At 34.9% G+C, this 22,636-nt stretch overlaps 6 protein-coding genes and 1 non-coding gene across 7 annotated transcripts in view; 4 read left to right on the top strand and 3 right to left on the bottom strand.

Moving 5' to 3' along the window:
* Nucleotides 1-22,636, top strand: part of CenG1A (Centaurin gamma 1A) — a 219,619-nt gene that overhangs the window by 102,749 nt on the left and 94,234 nt on the right. The gene's annotated exons all lie outside the window — the stretch shown is intronic.
* LOC106624245 (uncharacterized) lies at nucleotides 1,041-2,878 on the bottom strand. Its single transcript, XM_014243935.3, has 2 exons — nucleotides 2,743-2,878; nucleotides 1,041-1,911 (listed from the first exon to the last, which is right to left on the bottom strand). The coding sequence occupies exons 1-2, from the start codon at nucleotides 2,813-2,815 to the stop codon at nucleotides 1,196-1,198; spliced, it is 789 nt and encodes a 262-aa protein (XP_014099410.2). The 5' UTR covers nucleotides 2,816-2,878; the 3' UTR covers nucleotides 1,041-1,195.
* Nucleotides 3,793-4,885, bottom strand: LOC106624242 (uncharacterized). The gene is made up of 2 exons (XM_014243931.3): nucleotides 4,742-4,885; nucleotides 3,793-4,568 (listed from the first exon to the last, which is right to left on the bottom strand). Exons 1-2 carry the CDS (start codon nucleotides 4,809-4,811, stop codon nucleotides 3,868-3,870), a joined length of 771 nt encoding a protein of 256 aa, XP_014099406.2. The 5' UTR covers nucleotides 4,812-4,885; the 3' UTR covers nucleotides 3,793-3,867.
* LOC106624244 (uncharacterized) lies at nucleotides 7,073-8,190 on the top strand. The gene is made up of 3 exons (XM_014243933.3): nucleotides 7,073-7,239; nucleotides 7,331-7,487; nucleotides 7,557-8,190. Exons 1-3 carry the CDS (start codon nucleotides 7,137-7,139, stop codon nucleotides 8,131-8,133), a joined length of 837 nt encoding a protein of 278 aa, XP_014099408.1. The 5' UTR covers nucleotides 7,073-7,136; the 3' UTR covers nucleotides 8,134-8,190.
* Nucleotides 9,186-10,355, top strand: LOC106624243 (uncharacterized). Its single transcript, XM_014243932.3, has 3 exons — nucleotides 9,186-9,402; nucleotides 9,473-9,626; nucleotides 9,699-10,355. Exons 1-3 carry the CDS (start codon nucleotides 9,264-9,266, stop codon nucleotides 10,291-10,293), a joined length of 888 nt encoding a protein of 295 aa, XP_014099407.2. The 5' UTR covers nucleotides 9,186-9,263; the 3' UTR covers nucleotides 10,294-10,355.
* On the top strand, nucleotides 10,836-11,602 carry LOC106624240 (uncharacterized). The gene is given in 3 exon segments (XM_014243930.3): nucleotides 10,836-11,081; nucleotides 11,139-11,265; nucleotides 11,267-11,602. Coding segments are annotated over 3 exon segments (666 nt in total). The 5' UTR covers nucleotide 10,836; the 3' UTR covers nucleotides 11,561-11,602.
* On the bottom strand, nucleotides 15,651-15,774 carry TRNAL-CAA (transfer RNA leucine (anticodon CAA)). The gene is made up of 2 exons: nucleotides 15,737-15,774; nucleotides 15,651-15,695 (listed from the first exon to the last, which is right to left on the bottom strand). It is a non-coding gene; the product is annotated as a tRNA-Leu (tRNA).

Below are 22,636 nucleotides of genomic sequence, written 5' to 3' on the forward strand. Positions count from 1 at the left end.
CAATTCTTTTAGCGATTATTCAGCTAATAAAAAGATGTCAAGTGCGTTTGCAAGTGGACAAACTGTTAAAAAGGAAAAACGAAATAGTTCAAGTATTTGGCAGAAGGCTCTTGCACTGCAAACGAAATACTTTATTATACATATGGGAGTGTGTATATAGCCGAATAAGTTAAAGATGATGGCCGCAAAATTATTTTGTTGTATATAATATATACTCGTATGTATATGTACAAGTATATGTTAAAAACACTCCTTTTGATAAGTTCCGGAGGTTGGAAAGCTTTTGTGGGAATAGTTATGCCGTTTTACGTTAGTTCCTGATTAAATAACATTCCGCTTACCGTTCATCATTTTTATTATCTCCGTCGTCCTACCTGTCTACCTGACACATCAGTTCGTTTTTTGATCCGAGAACGTATACGTGCTCTGTTTTAAGCGTGAAGAATTTCCCTTTACTTCTAATTTCCCCGCTTATTGCACACCCTACAACTGGAGAAATTTCCTACTTTTAATATTGAGCGGTTGACGTATTAGCTAAGTCGTGTTATCAACCAGTTCACAATAGATAAATATTCATGCTGTGTACCCTGTGATTGGGTAGTTTTTACAAAGAACGTATGGATTACGGTTGTTGCACACGGTAAGTTATCCGCATAACTACATTTTGATTTCGTTGTGCATATTATTTCGTGAATTATTTTTGAAAATTTTTTTAGTAAATTAATAAAAACAATGCACCTTTACAAAGTTTAAAATACTTTAATAATAGGTTATACATTTAAAAACATTTTGGATTCCCTTGATTCCGAAGCCGATAACCAAGCGGACCACCGAAATAAATGTCTGCTTAAAATTATTTCAAATCCGAAAAGTCAGTCGGTTCAGCCGTTTCCGAAAAATTTTACTCACTGACTCTAAAAACATCGTTTCGAGAAAAACTCGTTTAGAATTCTTCGAAACTCTTTGACGGATCAAATTCAAAATTTCGGAAAATATTTTCAAATATATGTGTATACATTCAATATAAAAAAATTATAATATAATAATTTAAAATTATATATATTTTTTTACTAATATTTTATTTTTATGTTTTTATTTATTTGTTTTAAAACATCAGAGAGGTTTTCACAAAATTTTAGCTTTACTACTTGCCCCCTCCTATTTGTACTTAACTATGTCTTTGGCGTAAGCAATTTTAAATTTCGTCAGTCATCACAACTACTGGTGGTATACATTCCTCTGATTCTCCGCCAGAACCATTTCCACCACCACCACCAACAATCGCTATTATTTCCATCAACGTAGCATCTCCTATTATGCCATTAACATATGGCACCACAAAGTTATTCGCCATCTCCTCCATTTTACTGGTGTTTTCATTCACCGCCAACAAAATCCACTCCTCAATGATCTGGTTCAATTTTTTGTTAATAATTTTAAGTTTGGACAAATTTTCTATTGCCGAATTCACATCGCCGATGGTGGCGCTGATCTTGAACTCTCTCAAGCGCAACTTGCCGATGATGTTGTATCTGGCCAAGCCAACAATTTTCAAATCCTCAATGGCAAACTTAGCGCCACCATTGCGTCCCACATTTATTCGATTGCCAGCGTTCATATCCATTTTGTAGTTGGTAACGAAATGCACTTTATGCCAGTGGAAATTGAAAGTGACCCTGCTGAGCAGAACATTAACTTTTACTGTAAAATCAAAGTCGTCTAGTCCGTAAAGTATGAAATCGTCGATTTCGCCTGCCAACGCTAAACCAGTTGAGTTGAGCGCAATATTGCGGTGTGAGAGACGTGCAGGTGACAATGGACCCACCCCGAGAGCCGGGAAACCGCATGGCATTTGCGTACGGATGTTCTCGATATAATCGTTTATTTGGCTGGATATGGAGCGATCATAACCTGTTGAAGAAAAGTAAAGAGATTTTTACATTTATTTGATTCTACTAAATCGGTAATCTTTAAAACAAATGTTGAAGTAATACTGCCTCTAGTGTGATTTATTGCACAACCGTTAATATTTAAATATAAATACTGGGGAATGTGCCTTATTTCGAACTTCGCAATGAATCGCTGAACCCATAATACTATATCGTTGTAGTTACGCGAGCCTTACTACCCAATTGCTTGCATTATTTTTTAGTGTCAGAATATATAGAACGTTGTACAAAGAACCAAAAACTAAAATTTTACGAACTTCTTGCTAAGAATACTCTCTCTGCCTATGCACTTTGAGTGCCACACCATTATATTGATTAATACGAGTAAGCACATGCCTTTAAAACAACTTTTTAGAATTTTATAATTGGTTCTTGATCTAACTAACTATAAATATATCTCTAATCAAACAGTTTAACATAAAATATTTTAAGAGTTTCTGATTTGATCTTTAAAGGTTCTACGCTTATAAGAATTTCCGTAGCTGGATTTGGTATTTGACATGAAACAACTTTAATATTGATTAATAAACATTTCCTCTACAACATTTTCTTGAAAACCCGAAATCTCACCTAATTTTAAATTAATGTTAAAAATGTAGTTAGTTTCGAAAATCATAATAACTACATATCCAATTTATACAACAATTTACAATTTATGTGTGTAAGAAAAACCACGAAAAGCTTACCACCTTCGACTTTCACAAAACGTGTGCCCACATAAACTTCCTACTCGAACAAGTTCAAGTTTCGGTAACCGATTACCAACGTTGTGTTTGTTGGAAAGCAAACTCACCGTTCAAACGCTCCTGAAACTCGTAACTATTCGCTACTACAACAAGCGCCAATAACACCAACATGAACTTCATTTTGAAAAACTCTTCGTCGCTATGCGTTTGCCTCGGATACAGCAAGGAAACTAAATGGCTTAGCAGGTGCGCCACTTGATTTTATACGCTACACAGTTTCAGTCCAAGGAAAACTCATTTTTTTCAATTTTTATACTCTTTTTGTAATAAATATTGTTTTCAAACGATTTGGTATATTTTTAGCGGTTTATCAAAAGCGTTAAGCTGATAAATCGCACGAAGTTGTGTTATTGTTGGTTCAATGTTGTTTAGATCCGTAGGTGCAAGTTTAACAATAAACAAAGTCATTAAGACAATTGAAATTACTCGTGCGCCCTATAAAGTTATCGATTGCTGGCCGATGAACATTCGCTAAGCACGGGGATTATCACGTGAAAATCTTACGAATTAACGATAAGACTTGATAAGGAAATCAATTGCCATGCGGATTAGGGATATTGTTAAATGCCACGAAAAAGGTATTTATTCTCTTTGAAATATAATCAAAAATGTAGATTAACAGCACAAAGCTCCAAAGCTCTCAAAAAGCTTCGCTTTTAAGGAACTCCTTTGTCATTAATTTCACTTGAGGGCTTGTTTTTGTCTAAAAAGTAAAATTTTTACTATATAATTTTTGATATGATTATCGCAATACAGTAAGATCCAGCACAAGATATTTCATAAGCTTAAATTTAGCTTGTGAAAAAACTTCATTGATTTCTCCTTTGAACCGATAAAAAGTTAGAGAGCGCTTATGGGGAAGATTTTAAGTTAACATTAGTTCATTGTTAGTGCTCTAACAGTAAACATTGCAGTATGCTCGAACAGTATTAATTTTGCTTTTGAGTAGGTGAGAGTTGATTCAGTAAACTCAAACAATAAAAATATATTAAGCAACCATTACCTAAAATATTTAAGATTTACTACAAAAAGTCATTAAGAAAAGCAAAAACCCATCAATCCATCGCTGATGTCACCACACATAAAATTCTTAGCCATTTTCCCAGTAATTAATAAAGTTTTTATTAAAATAAACAATTTATTTCAATCAAAAAATATATTCTTCACATTATTCAATAAGTAGGGGGTATACACTTATCCTTTTCCTCGTTGTTACCGCCCACTGCAGCAATCACGTCAGCCAAAGACATGTCACCCAAAAGACTGTTCACCTTTGGTACAGCAAATTTTTCGATGGTGGCGGCAATGTTATCCTCATTCTCATTAACAGCCACCTCTACGATTTCAGCCAAAACTTCGTTCATCTTCTCGTTTATGTCACCTTCACCCATGATACCCTCAATATCGGACTCTACTTCGCCGATGTGTGTGCGAATGCTCAAGGTCTTCAACTTCAATTTACCGCTCACAAGACCCAATGAGTACTTAAGGACACCTTTGACATCCATATTTTTAATAGCAAACTTGGCTGGCCCACTGCCGACCATGTTGATGGTAAAGCCAGCTTTTTTCAACAGCAAACGCAAATCGTATCCTGTATCGACGTTCACATTGCGGAAAATGAAACGGAAGCTCACTTTGCTAGTAATCGCATTGATCTTCATCTCATCAATATCGAAATCGTTCAGACCGTTCAAGCGGAAGTTGTCAACAAAACCCTGCAATTGCAAGGCCTCTGTGTCGATATTTACTTCCTTGTGTGGGATCTTTAGCGGAGTGAGTGGGGGAATGCCGAGTCCGGGGAAACCGCAAGGCATCTCATCACGTAGATTCTCGATAACATCGATAGCAACGCTGGACAGGGAACGATCGGCTGGAATTAAAATCGATTTGAGGATAAGTAAAAATTGAAATTAAAACTTTGGTATGTTTTCCGCAAAAAAGTTCTGTAAGAGCACTAGATCTACTATAATATACTTATAGCTTTAAAATAAATATGCTCATGATCCTAATCTTTATTACATCGACTGAGTTATGCGTGCTTACCGAATGTTTCAGCGACTTCCGTGGCTGTCGCTAGACCAACGATGGTCAAAAGGATTAATGTGATTTTCATTGTAAATATTAACTGCTCGCAAAGTTAACAGTTCTTTAACTAACCTTTATTTAGGCGCAGTAATGGCTTTTATAGAATTGATCGAAAACTTCAAAGCCTGAAACTGCTAATCGGTCATAAAACCAAATCTAATACAAATACAACGCATATAACAAATCACAAATCTAATAATAAAAAAAAACACGATAATCTGTTTTCGTGCTCATGCTCTAGATTATTCAACAAACCCATTAACAACGGTACTATACTAAAGTTTATTAACTCCATTTGACTACAAGTGTGAGATTTTCCTTATCTGATTACAATAAAAAATAATTTAAAGAGCTTTAAATTTAATTTGATATACAATCGCACTAGATTTGAAGTAGGTTATGCTATACTTCTTATATACGAGCAAATTTTAAACGCTTTACTTGACAATTTTACTGCGAAAGATACTAAATTTATTTTAATGAAAAAAAAGAACAAACTCGGTGTTTCGTTGAAAGTTAACAATTTCAAAACAAGAAAAAAAATATCCTTCACTTGATTCCGATCGTTCAACTTGTATGGCAGATCTATGATATAGTGATCTGTTTTGAACAATTTCTTCTATGTGTTACATACTTCGGGCATTTTGGTTGATGTTTTGAATATGAAGTAAACTCATCTAATTTGTTTACAAATTATGTCAAATTGAATTTAATTGCAATGAAACAAAAGCAAAGATTATGACCTCGCTTCCATATATAGAAGATTTTATGACTTTAACTGAAGCTTAAATTCGGAATAACGAGTCATGAGTTGGTCACGGTCATTAAAAAATCACTTAGTAGCGGGAATCTATGAAATATTTATAGAAAATTGGAGTAAAACTAATCAATTTTGTGATGAATGGCAATATCGGAGGTGATATTCTATTTGAAAATTAGCGTGGTTTTCTGCAACCTTCTTAGTGAAACAAACAAAAATTAAACGAAGCCGGTTTTCGCACATAAATTATATGGGCATTAATATTGTTAATAACTGAATGCACCTGTGCTACTTTACAGCAAATTAAAAAGTAGAAAAGTGGAACAGGTGTCTGATAACACTAATGTGTCACTTATTTTATAGATTACAACAGGTGTACCGTCATAAAGCCGTTTCGACCAGATAATCTTAACTGTAAGCCAAAATTAAATGCCAAGGTCTGTCAAAGCAAACTTATAAAATGACTAGACTGAGTCTAATAAAGAAGAGGATCTGTTAGTTTTTAGAATTACTGACTCTTTTCAATTAGTATCATATATAAAACTACTAGGCAATTGATAGTTATATAAGTATACCAATATAATAATACTTACAAATAAAAGTACGAAATAATTGAATTACAAAAAAAATTGTATCATAGTTCATTGTCCTAAATAACATATAGCGACCTTGAACGTAATTAGTTATATGGACAGGTTTGGTTATATGTCATAGTGGTCTGATATGCACACTTTATTTGGACATTGTAGTTTGGTTGCTTTGGACAATAATCTATGCCGAAAACAATAAACAGCCATATATATATATTGCCCGCAGTTGCAATAATGTAATATACCAAAAAAAAAAAAACATTTGTATGATCTTAATAAGCTGCATTTGCTAATGAGGTTATTTTAAAAACATCGATCAGTTATGAATGACATTAATTAGTTCGTCTTATCATGCAATTTTGATTCAATACCCTTCCTCGTATGGTGTGGTATATTTTATACTAAACGAATGTTCATAAAAATATCCAGCAAGCATTTTGATTTCGAAATTTAACCAAATAACATGTTCTCCAAGATATTCAAGGATATATTCTGTGAAGTTAAAACAGATGGTCCCCCAGAAGTTATATCTGAATTGCGCCTTATAATAATATACAGTTACTTTTTGGGTTCGCTTATCTGTGCCAACGTCCTTACTTAACTGCTTTTCATTTTCCAACAACGCTATAAGTGAAATATAATCTTTATCAGTGGTTATGGGGGGTATTTCGAGTTAACATTTATACATTTTGTTTTCAGTACTAAATCATGATACGAATATTTGAACGGATACCCAAACTCTACGAAAGTGGTACTAAACCATCGATAATCCATCGGTATCGCCGAGGATTAGATTTCCGTTAAACGTTGTCAAAGTAATTTATGAAGACAGCGCTTGATTTATTCCGTCTGAAGCTAAAAGCCTTCAGATTATTGCCTTGACTTTGTTCTTGTTAAAATTTTGACCGAGTTTTCGTGGGCTATATAAACCAAAGCACTCGCAACTTTGCACTATCGATTTATAAAGTTTTGGTGTAGAAGCAGTATTTAATTTTTAATAAAAATGCGCATAGTTTTCTGTCTTTTGTTCGGCTTTCTCGCTTTGGCTGCCGCCACTGAAGCTGAGAACTTAGATGAAGATGAATGGGACATATCATGGGAAAGGGGTACGTACAATTGTTATTCTCTTATATACCGATAACTTCGATAACTTCATCTTTTTCCTTCTATATTTATCAATATGTTATCGCTAAGCAGGACAGAATCGTGGTTTGATCCTTAACTCACAAGCAAAAAAATATGTAAGAAACTTTATGAAGCAAATGCCTTGTGGTTGGCCTGATCTGGGCGTTCCACCCCTAGCACCATACACTAATGCCGAGCTAAACCTTCAATTATCTAAATCAGTAGTTGAGTAAGTATTCATCGTGTGAAACTAAGCTTGATTTGTTAACGCAACATGTAACCAATGAACCACTTACAGCTCCATACTACAATTCGTCCGCTTCCGTTTCGATGGTTTGGACCGCATGGACATCAAGAAAATGAAAGTTAGCTACACATTCAAAAAGAAGGTTGTCTACCATTTTGTCTTTCGAGAGTTGAAGGCCAGCGCTCACATTTACAACACGGACACATTTGTTGACATGATGCGTAGTTTGGGTTTGTCAGCGCGTTATGAGGGTTCTGGCCTATTGGATTTCGCCCTACAGGATCTCTCCATTGAGGGTCAATTCAAATATAAGATGCCAATTTTCTGGGGCTCCATCAAGATTTACAAATTCGAAGCTAAGGTCACTCTTGGTGGTGTACGCTCAAATATTGGCGGCATTTTGGGTAACGGTAAATTTAATCGTTTCCTTAACGATAAGATCGAAAGTATCATCCCCAACTACATCAATGGAAATCAAAAGGAAATTAGCAAGAAAATTGAAAACATTTTCGTACCACAAATTAATGCCTATCTGAAGGGCCACAAAGTTTGGTGGTTGTTGGGACAAATGATAGGTTCCAATAACAAATGCTCCCCAACGCCAGCACCATGGTTGGCTTTAGAGTAGTGCATGTTCTTTTCGTTTTTGTTAAATGTGATGACAAATAAAGATATTATAAATGTATATTGTTGGTTTTTTCCCTCGCTTTCTTGCTAATAAAGCTGAGCCGTCACATAAAGTTCCAAAACTCATAACTACAAGGTGCGTTGCAAAGTAAACAGGGATTTAAAAAAAAAAGACAGAACAAATGGTTTTATCGGCAAAATCAATTAATTTTTTTAAAAATAGTATCCTTCTGCTTTAATATAGCTTTTTGCAAGGTCCAAAAGCATGTCGAACGAGTGTTTTAGCTCGTTGCCCGGTATGGCCGCCAGTATGCCAGTGCAAGCCTTTTAAATGGCCTCCACGTCAGCATAACGCTTTCCTTTCATCGGCAAATGCATTTTTCCGAAAAGGTAGAAGTCGCACGGTGCCATATCAGGTGAATACGGGGAGTGGTTGATTGTTAAAATGTGAATTTTGGTCAAATAATCGGCCACAAGCGTCGATCGATGAGACGACGCTTTATCGTGCAACAAACGCCAACTTCCATCTTCGCGATATTCGGGCCGACGAACACGTCAAATACGGCGCACCAAACGCTTCAAAACTCCAAAGTAGAATACCGCATGAACGTTTTGGCCGGGTGGAACAAATTCTTGGTAGACGATACCCTTGGAATCATAAAAACCAATCAGCATTGTCTTCATTTTTGACTTCTCCAGCGCGATTTTTTGGGTTTCGGCTCATTTGATGGCGCCACTAGATTTTAATTTGTTACTTTTTTACTTTGGCACGCACCTTTTATGTTGTCGGCTGTCCTGTTCAGGTGTTCACGTGTTGCTGTATTGTGATTGTCACGTGCACCATCACTTTTTGTTGCTTTAAGTTGGAAACAAAATATTATAATCTTTTTATCATTGTGTAAAACTACCCATATTAATAAAGAGGTCATAAATCTGACTTTGCCACTTAATCAGTCAAAAATCTGATTGCGCGGTAAATCAGTTAATCCAAAGAAAACAAACAATCGAAATGTTTGTTTTTCAAATAGAAGCATATAAAAGCTAAGGGTGCAGCTGTGCAGAAATCAGTCGATCGATTGCTAACTTACCGATTTCAAGGTATATCAATCAGTCTATAAAACAATTTCGAGTATGAAGTATTTTTTGGCTTTGACTTTCGCTGCGGTCGCCTTTGCTGCCACAATAAAAGGTCCTGACTTCAGGCCATCACCAATCACTGAAGACAGTGAAATTGAAGTGATCTACGAGAATGAAGATGGTACTCAAGAAAGTAAGTTAACTATATTGCACTTTCTAATTTGGTGTATCTCTAACCCAATTACCTAATTTTGCCCCGACAGTTGCTCCTTTCTTCATCTTGTCATGGCAGGCACGTCGCATGATTCGCAAATTGCAAAAGGAAATGCCTTGTGGCTTCCCGGAATACGGCATTCCCCCACTAGCGCCATTAAAGAAGAGCGAAGTTGATGTACATTTTGAAAGTGGAATGCTGGAGTGAGTGTAGTGTACATGTTTCGAACTAAACCCTTTCTACATTTGCGTTCTTCTATTTCTTGGTCGCTCCAGAACCTTTGATGAGCTCAGCCGTTTGCGTCTGGATGGCTTAGATGATTTCGTAATCAATAGATTCAAGCTAAATATAATTCTGTCGAAGGTCACTTTCGATATCACCTTCAGCAACATTCGTGCTTCTGCATCACACTACGACACTAAGACAATTGTGGATGGTTTGCGTCAGCTGGGTCTCTCCGTGCAATACGAAGGTGATGGTACTTTGGACTTTGGTTTGAAAAATTTGCGTGTTGCTGGTACCTTGAAATACAAGATCCCTATGTTGTGGGGATCCATGAGAATTACCTCGTTGAAAGTTACCATCACCGTAGAGAGTTGCAATTCAGAAATCAACGGTTTCTTCGGTGAAGGTAAATTAAATAGGCTGCTTAATGACAAACTCGCAAGTTTGATCGAATCGGGCATTAACGACAACCAACAAATAATCTCCGAGACCATTGAGAACACTTTAGTGCCACGTGTAAACAAAAAGCTTAAGGGTAAAGATTTCTGGACTATTCTCGATGCAATTTTATCTAGCGACGATGGTACTAGTGAAGATGACCCCATTGTGACCAAGTGTGTGGCACCCGAAGATCCTTGGGCTTAAATATATTTTACTAGTTCAAATAAATGATAAAATTGTGTGAATAACCAAACACAAGCATTTTATATATTGCGTGTTCTGTTGCTTGTCGAGGAATTTCTGTTTTATAACTCTCTAAACATGAAGTATATTTGGTAGAGGGGTCAGTCCCTAAAGCATTGGGGCAAAAATTTTATTAAACGATTCGGATTTACTGAAAAGTACAGCGTCTTTTGGTGTTGTAGAATTGCCGCAATTTATTTCTAAACTTTTTTATATTTCTTTACTTTCACTATAATTAAGCCAAAAAGGTTTTATTCTGAAATCAGAAATTACGCACTTCCCTCAACGCTGCCTGCTATTTTAGATTGGCATTAATAGAAATTGTTCGTAATCCGAATTTTATAGCCTCTCTGTCACTATGTTTAAACCAGTAGCAAATTCTTTTCCTTATCACTTTAATACTTTCAACTCAAGATAAGCCAAAAAACAGGTGTTTCAAGTACCGTATATTACTAAACGCGCTATTTTTATATACAACCAGTTAATCCATCGCAGTTGTCCGCAATGTACAAGTTTAATTTCGTTTTCTGCGCGCTGCTGCTCCTCCAGGGCATTCGAGCTTTGCAAAATAGTGAATCATCTGATCAGTTAGAAATCGCGGCTCGTATCATGTTTGACGATGATCTACATGAATTTGTAGAGTTTCTGCGCTTGCAAATGCCTTGTGGTTATGCAGCAGCAGGCATAGCACCGTTAGCACCTTTACAAGCCGCCTACCGGGGAATTAATGTGACCACTGGCAATGCGGCGTAAGTTGAACGTTGAATATAGCACAGAAAGATATTTATTTTCTCTTTCCGCGATAGCTTACGGGGCAATGTTATCAATCTCAACATCAGCGGTCTCGACGATTTCGAAGTTTAGGACGTCCGTTTCAACAACAAGCTGCAAAGAGTGATGTACGATTTGATTTTCCCCGAAATACTGTTCACCCGGCCTCTATAAAGCTTATATAAATACTAAGTTCCTGGGTTCCTCAGTGCGTGTGTATGGCGATGCCGCACTGCACTTGGCTTTGAAGAATTTGCGTATTTATGGAAGTTTCATAGTGCGTCCCAAACTCACCGGCAGCGTGAGAATGACCAAATTCAAAGTAACATCGGAGTTGGGCGCTGTGAAGTCGAAGTTGACCGGTATCATGAATAGTACTTTTAAGACGAAAATCATCAACGCTTGGATTAAAAAGTTTAGAAATCTGACTTTGTTAGAAAATTACATAAAAATATGAAATTTCTATGGTTTAAAGATTTGAATAAATACTATGCGCTGATGTTCTCTCAAACGTTTATAATTAAAAAGAAAAGTAGTGTAAGGTATTGTTAACATTGTATAGATGGCGCTATGATAGGTAAGGTTTATTTTGTTACGAAATGATTGATCTGCCTTTATTTAAACTAAGTGTAAAGTTCTGAAAAGATAAGTTTTCAACAAAATCACATTAAGAATTAAAACTAAGTCATCCTCAAAACATCAATTCATTTTTTTTATAAATTGCTTTTTTAACATGTCTAGAATGCGTTAGTGAAGTGATTTTTAAAAATTCGAAGTCGCTCTAAAGATACAGCAATTAGAAGAAGGAGCTGTTGGGAGTGCTAAGTTGGCAGATTGGAAACTTTAAACGCCTTTTTCTCAAAACTGTGTTTTTCAAACTTTCCTCCATAGTATCTCAAAAATTACTTGGCTGAGTGAAATAAATTTGTAGGGTATACGCAGCCTATGTAAACGACTGGAATGCACAGTTATCAATCAAAAATAGCAAAAACACAAAAAAAAATCATAAAAAATGCTTAAAAACAGACCGACAGATGAGATGACACCCTTAAATAGATTTAAAGAACTATATTTAGCTTCTAAGATATGCATTTTTTGTTTATTAAACTTTTGAAATCTAAAAACATATTTTTTTTATTTCAGGTAAGTGATTCATGAAAAAAGAAGACTGTACTAGCGGAAAAAGCAGATGGTATGTACCATCCTACGCACATATGTATATACTTTGAAGCTCGGGTAATTGTATTCTTATCGGCTTTTAAAAAGCAGCCTCATACAATGGATCACCCACATTGGCGCATAAATCGGCATGAAATATACGCGAATCATAAAGTAGTCGGCTTAATAATTGCCAACTATGGCAACATTTAACACACAAAAGGAACAACATATCACGCATCGTCGCCAAAATAGAGAAATAAAAGTGTAACCAACGAATTTGAAGAAGTTGCTTCTGACACGGCAACAGCTTGGACTGATTCGTCTTGGCTCATTTCATTTGCAATTTATGGGCCAATTCGGGCAGTTACTGCGGCGGCAGCGTACAGTTTTCTTTCTGAGGGTTAAAGTGCCGCAAAATAAAAGTAAAATATGTATTGTGTCTAACTACGAATGTACATATGTATGTAGCTGAAGGAATGAACACCTTGCCAAGAAAGACAGATCACAAAAAGATTACCCGATGGAAGCAAATGAAGCGCTTTGTTGTCTTCAACGCTCTTTGAGGTGATGAAAATGTCCTATGGTTTTACGACTTTAAGCTACTGAAGAACTGAGCATTTCATATTTCAGATGAGATTTGTGAATGGCAGACAAGGAAGCCGAATGAGGTGATGCAATAAATTGAATCAATTGATTTTCAACGGACAGTAAGCAGACCAATATTAGTTATTGGCAGTTTTATGAATGTCTGTAAATGGTAAGGTCGTAAAAAAATTTATTTGAAGGCGAAACCGCATAAATTTAGTATAAACGATGTATAATAGTATTAGAAATTGATGACTCTACACATAGATATACTATTTCTGATGAAATTGTGCGAGTTCATCCTTTTAAGGTTCCATACATAGTTCTACTTCAGTTGCTACTGCAGTTAGCATTAATGCTTTCTCTCGACTGTCAATGCACATTCTCGCATACATTCGCTAAGCAGCTTCTGTTGTTGGTATTACTGTCATTGTCAACCATACTGTTCATGGACAACAGCAGTCGACAGCAACAATTCGGTCGACTAAATCAGGCTGTCCGGACCACATGCTGTGCGCACGGTCCAGCACTTTCGTTTGTATTCGCTATTTCCTCTATTTATTTCGAGTTTGCTGCCAGCCCATTGCGCGGTTGTGCCCGAAATGCAGGCTGTTACCAGAAGTACAAATATTGCGGCAACAAAGGTGTGATTGTTGTGTGTGTCAAAATCCTTCGACATCCAGCTGGCAGCTTGGTGATTTTTCTACTTCTTTCACGCTTTGGAAGTCCGCTTGGGATTTGAAAACTGTGTTTTGGTATACATTTTCTTTCGTGTACAAATCCGATTAGATTGCTGCTTTAATTACGATTTATTGCAAAAAGTCATTTGCATTCATACATATGAATAAGAAAAATTCCCAAAAAATCGGTCACACATTTATAAACGCCAAAAAGTATTCCACAAATTATCAACAAAGTTTATAGTCTTCCGGATATGAAGCGCACTACAGTTAATTTTAGTTGTCTTCAATTTACATAAACATAGAAAGTGAATCGAACATGCTATTTGCACAAATCAAGTGAAGTATCATAATCAAATTGTGAGAGCAAGAAAGCGGTGTGTTGTGTTTTATAGCAAACATTTTTGTATTGAAAATATACTGGGTACTCGCGTCCTATCCTCAGCTGCCTTTCAAAGAACATTGAACTAGTATTTATCACTGATATTGGATTTTGAAATCACTTATTGTACCCACTGACACTTTCATTTTGAAAGAGGTTTGAGTTAGGTTTGATAAGAAAGTCACTTCTTACGCCAATGCAATCCGAAATATTTGACAACTGACATTCAAATACAACAATATTTAAGATCCAACCAAAGCTTCTTGCTTGCACGTTTTTTCTCCAGCATCATTATTTACTTTATAAATATTTATAATTTAGTGTGCAGTACTTTTCTTTAAATCCTTCAATCTATTCTGCCTTGCTACTAAAGTGTCAATCTTGATGTACGCTCCTCTCTTCTTGTCTGTGTCAGTGTTTGCTGGTGGTGCTGCCTAGTACTGCTGAAAATTACATAACCCTTTTCTATCAACCGAACTATGCAGTATATATAAACTAAACTGGTTGGAATCTGCCTGCGATTTTCCACTTCAATAGATATTTGTCCGTCATTTCGTAATATGCCTTGGCGTTTCCACCAAGTGCTATAATTTGATTTACCACTGTTAGTTTGATCGCGAATGCGCTTTTGCAGCCTTTTCGTCAGCCTTTCTTGGATGCTGCGTAGTTTCTTTTTATTTATTTCTTCTCTAAGAATGGCTACATATCAATTACAGACATTTCAGTGCATATTTCTCAGACTCTTTTTTTTATGGATGTATGGCACACATACCTACCCAATTATTGTCTCAATAATAAGTTACCCTTTTGGGGTACTAAGAAAGTTTTTTAACTGACTTAGCAAGCACAATAGCATTAAAGCTAACTTTCATAGTCTAATGGTATTTCCTTGTGATTACTCAAATTAAAAATCATTTAGTTTTTTGGGTAGTTAGTTCATTTGAAGCAAATCTTCAATGCGATATCACATTTTCTTTTTCTTTATTTCATAAAATGGCTATAAATATGTTTATCCGTAAGATATGAAATTTATCCCAACTGTATTGTATATAGTTTGCTTTATTATTCCTTCTTTTAATTTTTTTGATTTATTTCCAATCCATCGCAAATTGTTTTAATATGCGAAATTTTTATTCTCCATTCTCCTTTAATTTCAATTGCCTAGCCCTTACTTAAGTACAATAATATTCATGTTTATCCCTTGTTTAATTTCTCACTCACTCATTGAAATCATAAAATTTTTGAAATATTGCTTCGCGCGTATTAAGATTTTGCGAAATGTCCATGCGGTTTATAATGTCGTGGACTTTGTTTGCGGTTGGCCTTGCGACTGGGTGCTGTGTCATATTCTTAAATGTCATAAATCGAATGTGTCATATTCCTTTTAATTATGATAGAGCGATTTTTACCTATATTTTTTATTACCTATTTTGCTTTGGGTAGCTAATAGGTGTATATGTGTGTATGAACGTATATCTTGTGATTTGATCACAATGGCTTTCATTGAATTCGAATAGGGACCAAAATAGTCGACCTTAAAGGTAAAATACTACTTGTATAACTGTCCCCGGTATTTATGGTATATATTATTTTTATTTTCTCTAATTACTGTCTTCATCTATTACTATATATAGCTTTGACTTCTTAATGATATTGTAAATAGAAAATAAATTTGAAATATATATTAAGCTCGAAATATTCTTTAAAATAATCCGAAATTACATTATAAAAAAATATTTTGTCAGAAGTGGGATTCGAACCCACGCCCTCAGAGAGGACCAGAACGCTCCGAAACGACCCATATTACTACAGGCAAGTTATTACACTTGAGTCTGGCGCCTTAGACCGCTCGGCCATCCTGACATATTGGTAACTGTGGTAAACATTAGATAGACATTCGATAATCATGGTGATAAATGCTAAAATAAATATACTGTGGATATATGAATTTTTTAATAATTAAAAAAAAAATTTAATTATATGAATACATTATAGTGAATTATACATACATACGTAATAGTATATGTCACAAATATGTCTTTATCTCAAAACAATGTTGCTGAACAATGTGAATGTAATTAAAAATAATTGAGTTAAAAATAAAAAAAATAAACAAGAGTTAAATTAATAATATAAAGAAATTTTATCGAATGGGATTCGAACCAAGCACTTCAGCGTTACAAACTTAAAGTGTTTACATTGAGCTGCGAGCATGCCACTTTAATAAAAAGATTATTTTATATATCACCGCGCTTTAGTTAATTGAGATTTATTTTACAATCAAAAAAATTCAACAAAATTTTAAATTTAGGGCCACACCTAGTGCTATAGCCGATAAAAATGATTATAGGGAATTTAAAAATAAACTACTGTATCAATTATTTTAAAATTTTATGGGTATATTTTTTAGTAAGGGGTGAAGAAATTAAATATAATATTTTATTAAAATATTTTTATATTTTTTATTTTATATTTTATTTAAGATACTTCACTGCTGGCATGATTTCGGCTTTGCGTCTGGGTTTTTCTATGGAAATTACATAGAAAAAGTGGCATTTTACTGCCACCAAACGTTTCCAAACAGTGCAAAATTACGATGGCACGCGAATAATGGCAATCTAATGACTTTGATGCCTGCAACATTGTTCCATTTATTAATTTCTCTTTTAGCATTCGCTATAAGCTCTGATTGCTATCATAGCGCTGTTGATTGGTGATGGTGAAAATAGTTGTGGCGGTGGTGGTGGTGGTGGATTTGGTAAATTTCTGTTGATCGTGTTTGTGACACTAATGCGTTTGATGTTATCAATTTATTGATTAATAGAACTTGATATGAGTAAGGGGTGGCTGCGCTTATTCGTGGTCTGTGTGGTGGTGCTGTGGATGATGGTGGCATCCCTAGCCTAAAAGGTTAGATTTTAACTAACAAGACAAGAGAAATATATCAGTAGGATGTATGTTTGCATGTGTGTCGATCGCGTGCTCATTTACGATTAAAACCGCTGTGCAACAAATGGCAAACAAACTCGCTGATTAGTGACACGAGTGCCAAAGGTGACCACTTACTCTTAAATACCATACATATATATGTTTGTAGATATGAATGCATTAAATCAGTTGCTAATGACTTTTCTTGTTTTCCGTAAAACGTTGTTTTTGTTATTTTTATTTTTTCGATTGACGATTGATTTCTGCGACATTTTTTTTAAGACCCCATTAGCTACATACAAACGTTCTCCATTTGATTTGAATTTATACTGTGAATAGTTTTCCCTTATCAGAAGCATCAAAATCATTAATCAGCGTCATTTTTGCGCAGATTAAATTTTAATTTGAAATCATTAATGGGTACAACCGCAGAAAATCATAACTTTTCGAAAAGCACTTATACATGTTAAGGGTTTATAAAATGGATTTTAATAAAAAAAAAGTGTTGAGAGGAATTATTGAATGTTGATCTTACACTTTTCCCAAAAACTGAGCTTAGGCTTCAATTCCCAACCCCAAAAAAAATCGCATAAAATATGCTTGTTAATTACCATTTACTGAAAGTCACTTTCAGTTAAAAAATAGTGCATGTTCAACTTTTACAAAGAAAATTTTTACAGCTTCGCTACTCAAATTGGAAGTCTCATATTTTTTCATTTGCAAAGGGAGCAAAGTGGTCCTCAATTTATGTATTATTCTATGCTCCCTCGTTTGTAGGAAAAGGGTTTAAATTTACATGCGTCCATTTTCAATATTGACTGATTATTCGTTTGACAGCTGTCTATCACTGTTAGAGCAAACGTTCTCATACAATCGCCTTGTACGAGTATGGGCGTATATAGTAGGTTCGTTAAATGTGACAAAAAAAATTATTGAATTTGATTTGATGCGCACAAACGTTTTGATTTTGCATATCGGTTTCATGCCTAAACATGTTTGAATTTCGACAACCACATTTTTCTCGGTTGGGAAAAAGACGGTAAGCATAACGAATCTCTCTTTATAAATATAAACAGTCAAAACAATTGTGATTGATTAGCTGGAATTAGGTATCCTTAACGCCTCAGTGGAGTGAAAATGTGCTACATCACTAAAGCTATATTTAATTTATGATATTTGCATATATGCAGTGACTGCATATGCACAAATGATTTTTTCTAAGCTTGAATTTGATACTTTTTATATTGAAATTTAGGAGACTGCATAGCCATATTAATTATTCATTAAACAGTAAAATTTAAATATGACTTTGCATATAAATATGTATTGTCAGTTGGTATCAGTGGTTCTTACATGAATATTAATATCATTGTGCCGAATTTATGATCTGCATATTAAATAGATGCAGAAACCAACGACAATCACGTGACTTTTCCTTGATTTTTTTTCTTATCTGTACACCAAAACTTGTAACCTGCCATAAGCTTTTTTAAAAAATATTTTTATAAAAATATCTATCACAACATATCAGCCAGTTGCCCGTGCATCTGATCACTAAAAATGTAAATTTGAAAAAAATCATAAATATTTACTGGATACAAATATTTTATCGCCGCGTAATACTTTCAACCTCACAATCTGGTATGTAACCCTTCTGTAAGCTATCTATCAACCGCCGTCTGACAGTTATCCTTTGACATTTTTGTGAAATGTTTTCACCTTTGTTGGTCTTGCTGTTCTTGTTGTTGTTATGCAATGACATTTATGTTTCTTTTAGTTTTAACGAAGAAACCCTTTTCGTCTTTTCATTTTTACTCTATTGTTCGCCGAAATTGCCGCTGTAAAAACTCGCTTTCACTTACACATGGATCTTCGTTGTCTATTAGTCTTGTCTTCTTCGGTACTCCAGAAGTCCAACTCATTTGTATCATTAATTGCATATACCGGTTTCTGTGTTTATTTCGCTGTTTAATTAGCTGTGTTTGTTTATTTTGCTTTATTTATCTACTTGCGCTTTGTGATTGACAATATTTGTTGTGATTTCGAGATTTTCTAAGGTTACTAGATTCATGGCTGAGATATATGTATATTTTTTATTTTTTTGTGGATTACAAAATTATGCTAAAGGGTTACACAGAGACGGATATGTAGCTTATTCTTTGTAATATCGAAGTAATGTATGCTAATGCTTTATACTCAAATTATATTATCCTTGAATTGTTACTGTATAACCTTTGCCCTCTGAGCTGAAGTGCGTCTAGTATTATACAAGTCGATTTTATCGCTGTTCATACAAGCTTCGTTTTTCTGTGGTTATAGCTATGTAAATATGATCTCTTTTGAGTCTTAATATCATTACAATGGATTTCCGTTTATCACACTTTGGCTTTTCCTGTCAGAAGCTCTTGATCTAAGATAAATTATGTGAGGAAGACAACATGCGGGAGTTGTATGACCAAGAATAATACATACATATATATGTACATATACTTATTAAGGACATACTTTCCCTACAAGAACAGTGGCAGTCAACTGACCGGCAATATGGCAGTCAGAGCTGAAAAAATTTTGTCAGCTCGCAGAACAAAGTTTGTATCATTTTCTTAAGAGCCTTGTGCAAAAACTAATGTAAACAAACGCATGTGTGTAATTTCGCATCTCTCTTTAATACATGGATATGCGGAATTGATTCACTATATATCTATACTGCTCACTCTCATGCCTTTTCCTAAGTCATTGCTGATCATAAATCCATCAAAGCTGAAAATTGTCAGCTATAACTGTAAACCTATTCCTAATAAAATTCTTTTGCGCAGTAAAATTATAAATTCAAAACTTGTAATTAAAAGTTATAATATTAAACATAAATATAAAAAAAGAGTGCAACAAAAATATAATTAAATAATAATTTATGAAAAGAAATTTTCACTTGATTCCATGCTTTCTCCTCTCAAAAGATCTGCTGTGCGTGTTTCTCCAATTCATGGATATTTCGGAACTTAAAAATACCTCAATAAATTAACTAAACATATAATATTATTTGAAACTTAATAATTATATTTGAAAACTCCTTCGTTATATATTAATTTTTTTTTAACACAAAAAGAGTTATTGCACAGGAGCACGCAACACTTTTGGTTTATCGCACGGAATAACAGCTACATAGGTATATCACAACTTCTCGAAACATCTATAGAAATGTATACTGTCGCTTTTCGACGCATACAGAATTTGCTTTTGGAAAAATCGTAAACGTTGACAGTCATTTTACTATTCATTTGACTGTCACTGGCGACAGTACTAAAATTGTAGCTATTTTATTCTTACATTTGTAAAGCTATAGTAAGTATTATAAATCGTAAGTGCCTCTTTTTAACAATAACAGTGACGGTCAATTGCCGGGTAAATTGACCGTCAGTACTGACATATTAATTTTGATTGTATTGGTGAACCCATCAGGAGTTTCTTGTAGGGTTATTATCGAATGACTTTATAGATAAGTTAGGTTGGGTTTCGATGTGGATTTCTGGAGTCTCTGTCGCGAAGATGAATAGTTGAAATATCAGTCTTTTGTGATACCTGAAAATCACCTAAATATGGGACCCTGATTTATGGACAGAACGCTTTAAGCTGATCCAATTACTGAACAATGCCCGGTTAGACACCCTACAACTATGCCAAGATGATCCTAACTTAGAGCATCCAAAAAAATTGATTACCTGTAATCTTCGCCTTTTCGTCCTAAGTACGTGCTCCTTAAATTTTTGTGTTTTAAATCATTACAACTTGAAGATGATTCTCTGTTGTATATATACTACAAAAACAGCACAAAACATCAATATCAACTGTTTCCTGCATAAAACAGTGTCAAATCATCGTTTGCGAGTTAATCAAATGAGAAAAAAACAACTTGGAAACAATTAAAATGTTTTAGAAGAAAGTCAAATCCCGTTCATCGGCATAATGCGCGCGTAATTTTGATGCTCACATGCTCGGAACCCACAACAACCACATGGATATCTATGCATAGATGAGAGAACTCACTGCAGCTGCCCCATTTCTTAGCATAGTAGGGAGGACGAGCAGCGAAGGCTACATACCGCAGGAAAATACGTTATCCTGTGACATGTAGCTGTCATGTTTGAGCAAACAATCGCCAAGAAATACATTGTATTTATGCATTTACATGTATGCATGTGGTCTGTGTGTGTGTGTACGCTGGGTGCATACGCCGCGCACAAAAGGGAATTAGCTTGCTTGGAAACACTGATTTGCATTCTTAATCTCATAAGGATGCTGTGTCGTTGTCTAACTGACGGACTCTTTGTCTTCGACACAATTTTATTCCATTTTTTCTTTATATTCCATTATGTTTCGTTGTGTGTGCTACCTTTGGGTTTTGCGGTTTTTCCTACATTTTCTGTATTTTTTTGTAACCTGAATTTTTTATGCACAAAATTTAGTTCACAAATGTGTCTAATCGTGAAATCTGCTTGGCGGCAATGATCTGCTCTTTTCTTTGAGTCATCTGCTGTCTTGTCAAATCAGTTTCTGTTATGCTCGAATAATTATGCTCACTAATTACAACTTTTGAAAAAAAAGTACCGTGGTTCTGGCTTGGAATATCACGCGCGAACAAAATGTGATTAAAAAGATGTTCTTCTACCAAAATAAAATTGCGTTTTTTTTATTGCAACATTCCATTCTGGGCGTTCACTAATTGTTGCTTTATGACGTTTAAAACTGAAACTTTTTTCTTTTGAGTCTTCAACAAATTGAACATTCCATTGTCAGTGCCTAAGTGCACTTCAAATTACTGCAGGTAATTGATATTTTTTATTCCACATGGAAAAAGTATTGTATATCACCGCTTTGCTACTTCGATTGGTTGCTTTGTTGTTACCATTTACAAAATGCCACTATTTCCTCATCTTTGCCCAGCTTCCACCACTTAAAGAAAACTCATAGATCATATCACTAGTGCACCTTTTGAAGTGACAGTTATTTAGCCTAGAGTTATGAATGAAATTGTTATCAAATAGCGATCAATCTAAAACGTTTCAATGATTTTCTTTAATTTCCAAAAGTGCCTCAAGATCTATTGTCGCGCGCTGCCTTGCCAAGAAGCGTACTGGTTACCACAATAATTCATATCGCTTTAACTTCTCTCCATCTATTACTCTCGCTTGAAGTGTTTTACGTCCGTAATTGTTCTTTGCACTGTCATCTGCGATCATTAATCATACCAGCCTCACTCGATCTGTTATAATTATGTCACCGTGGTTTGTATTCTTCGCTAACTTCTTTCATTATTGCTTCGTTTTTGCATTTGCTGCTCAACACGGCCATTAGCATCGACAACATTAAAGGCACAAAACCGAAAAACCGCAAGGTCCTGTTTTTCCAGTTGCATGATCGCATGCAAGATCACCAGCTACAATTGGCAATGCAGTTAGGCGCTACATGACACGGCGATTTTACCACAGTTTTTATTATTAATGATCATAATTTTCATAAATTGCTTGGTGAGCGGCATTTTACTTCGTTTTTTACTTTCAAAATTTGTATATACATACATTGCTTGAGGCAAACTTCTGCTTGAAGGATCTGTATCAGAGTTTTAAATTGCTCAATGAGTAAGTGTTCGGCCGGTGGAGGAACTGTTATAAAAGTTTACACACTTAATATTTTAAATAGCATACGTTACAATCGTAGTGTTAATTTACAATTTCCTGTCCAGAACACAGCAAATTCTTTTAAAGTGTTTTCACGAGAACCAGGAAAAAGTCAAAAAAGC

Source organism: Bactrocera oleae, chromosome 3 (genome assembly GCF_042242935.1).
Source record: "Bactrocera oleae isolate idBacOlea1 chromosome 3, idBacOlea1, whole genome shotgun sequence".
NCBI classification, from domain to species: Eukaryota; Metazoa; Arthropoda; class Insecta; order Diptera; family Tephritidae; genus Bactrocera; species Bactrocera oleae.

What these genes read in the sequence shown, in the direction of transcription:
- LOC106624245 (XM_014243935.3), bottom strand. Translation starts at nt 2,815, where the DNA reads ATGAAGTTCATGTTGGTGTTATTGGCGCTTGTTGTAGTAGCGAATAGT. An exon ending in GTTTCAGGAGCGTTTGAACG is followed by an intron (nt 1,912 to 2,742) that starts GTGAGTTTGCTT and finishes TTTCTTCAACAG; the next exon opens with GTTATGATCGCTCCATATCC.
- LOC106624242 (XM_014243931.3), bottom strand. Translation starts at nt 4,811, where the DNA reads ATGAAAATCACATTAATCCTTTTGACCATCGTTGGTCTAGCGACAGCC. An exon ending in GGAAGTCGCTGAAACATTCG is followed by an intron (nt 4,569 to 4,741) that starts GTAAGCACGCAT and finishes TTTTAATTCCAG; the next exon opens with CCGATCGTTCCCTGTCCAGC.
- LOC106624244 (XM_014243933.3), top strand. Translation starts at nt 7,137, where the DNA reads ATGCGCATAGTTTTCTGTCTTTTGTTCGGCTTTCTCGCTTTGGCTGCC. An exon ending in GGACATATCATGGGAAAGGG is followed by an intron (nt 7,240 to 7,330) that starts GTACGTACAATT and finishes ATCGCTAAGCAG; the next exon opens with GACAGAATCGTGGTTTGATC. An exon ending in TTATCTAAATCAGTAGTTGA is followed by an intron (nt 7,488 to 7,556) that starts GTAAGTATTCAT and finishes AACCACTTACAG; the next exon opens with CTCCATACTACAATTCGTCC.
- LOC106624243 (XM_014243932.3), top strand. Translation starts at nt 9,264, where the DNA reads ATGAAGTATTTTTTGGCTTTGACTTTCGCTGCGGTCGCCTTTGCTGCC. An exon ending in TGAAGATGGTACTCAAGAAA is followed by an intron (nt 9,403 to 9,472) that starts GTAAGTTAACTA and finishes TTGCCCCGACAG; the next exon opens with TTGCTCCTTTCTTCATCTTG. An exon ending in TTTGAAAGTGGAATGCTGGA is followed by an intron (nt 9,627 to 9,698) that starts GTGAGTGTAGTG and finishes TGGTCGCTCCAG; the next exon opens with AACCTTTGATGAGCTCAGCC.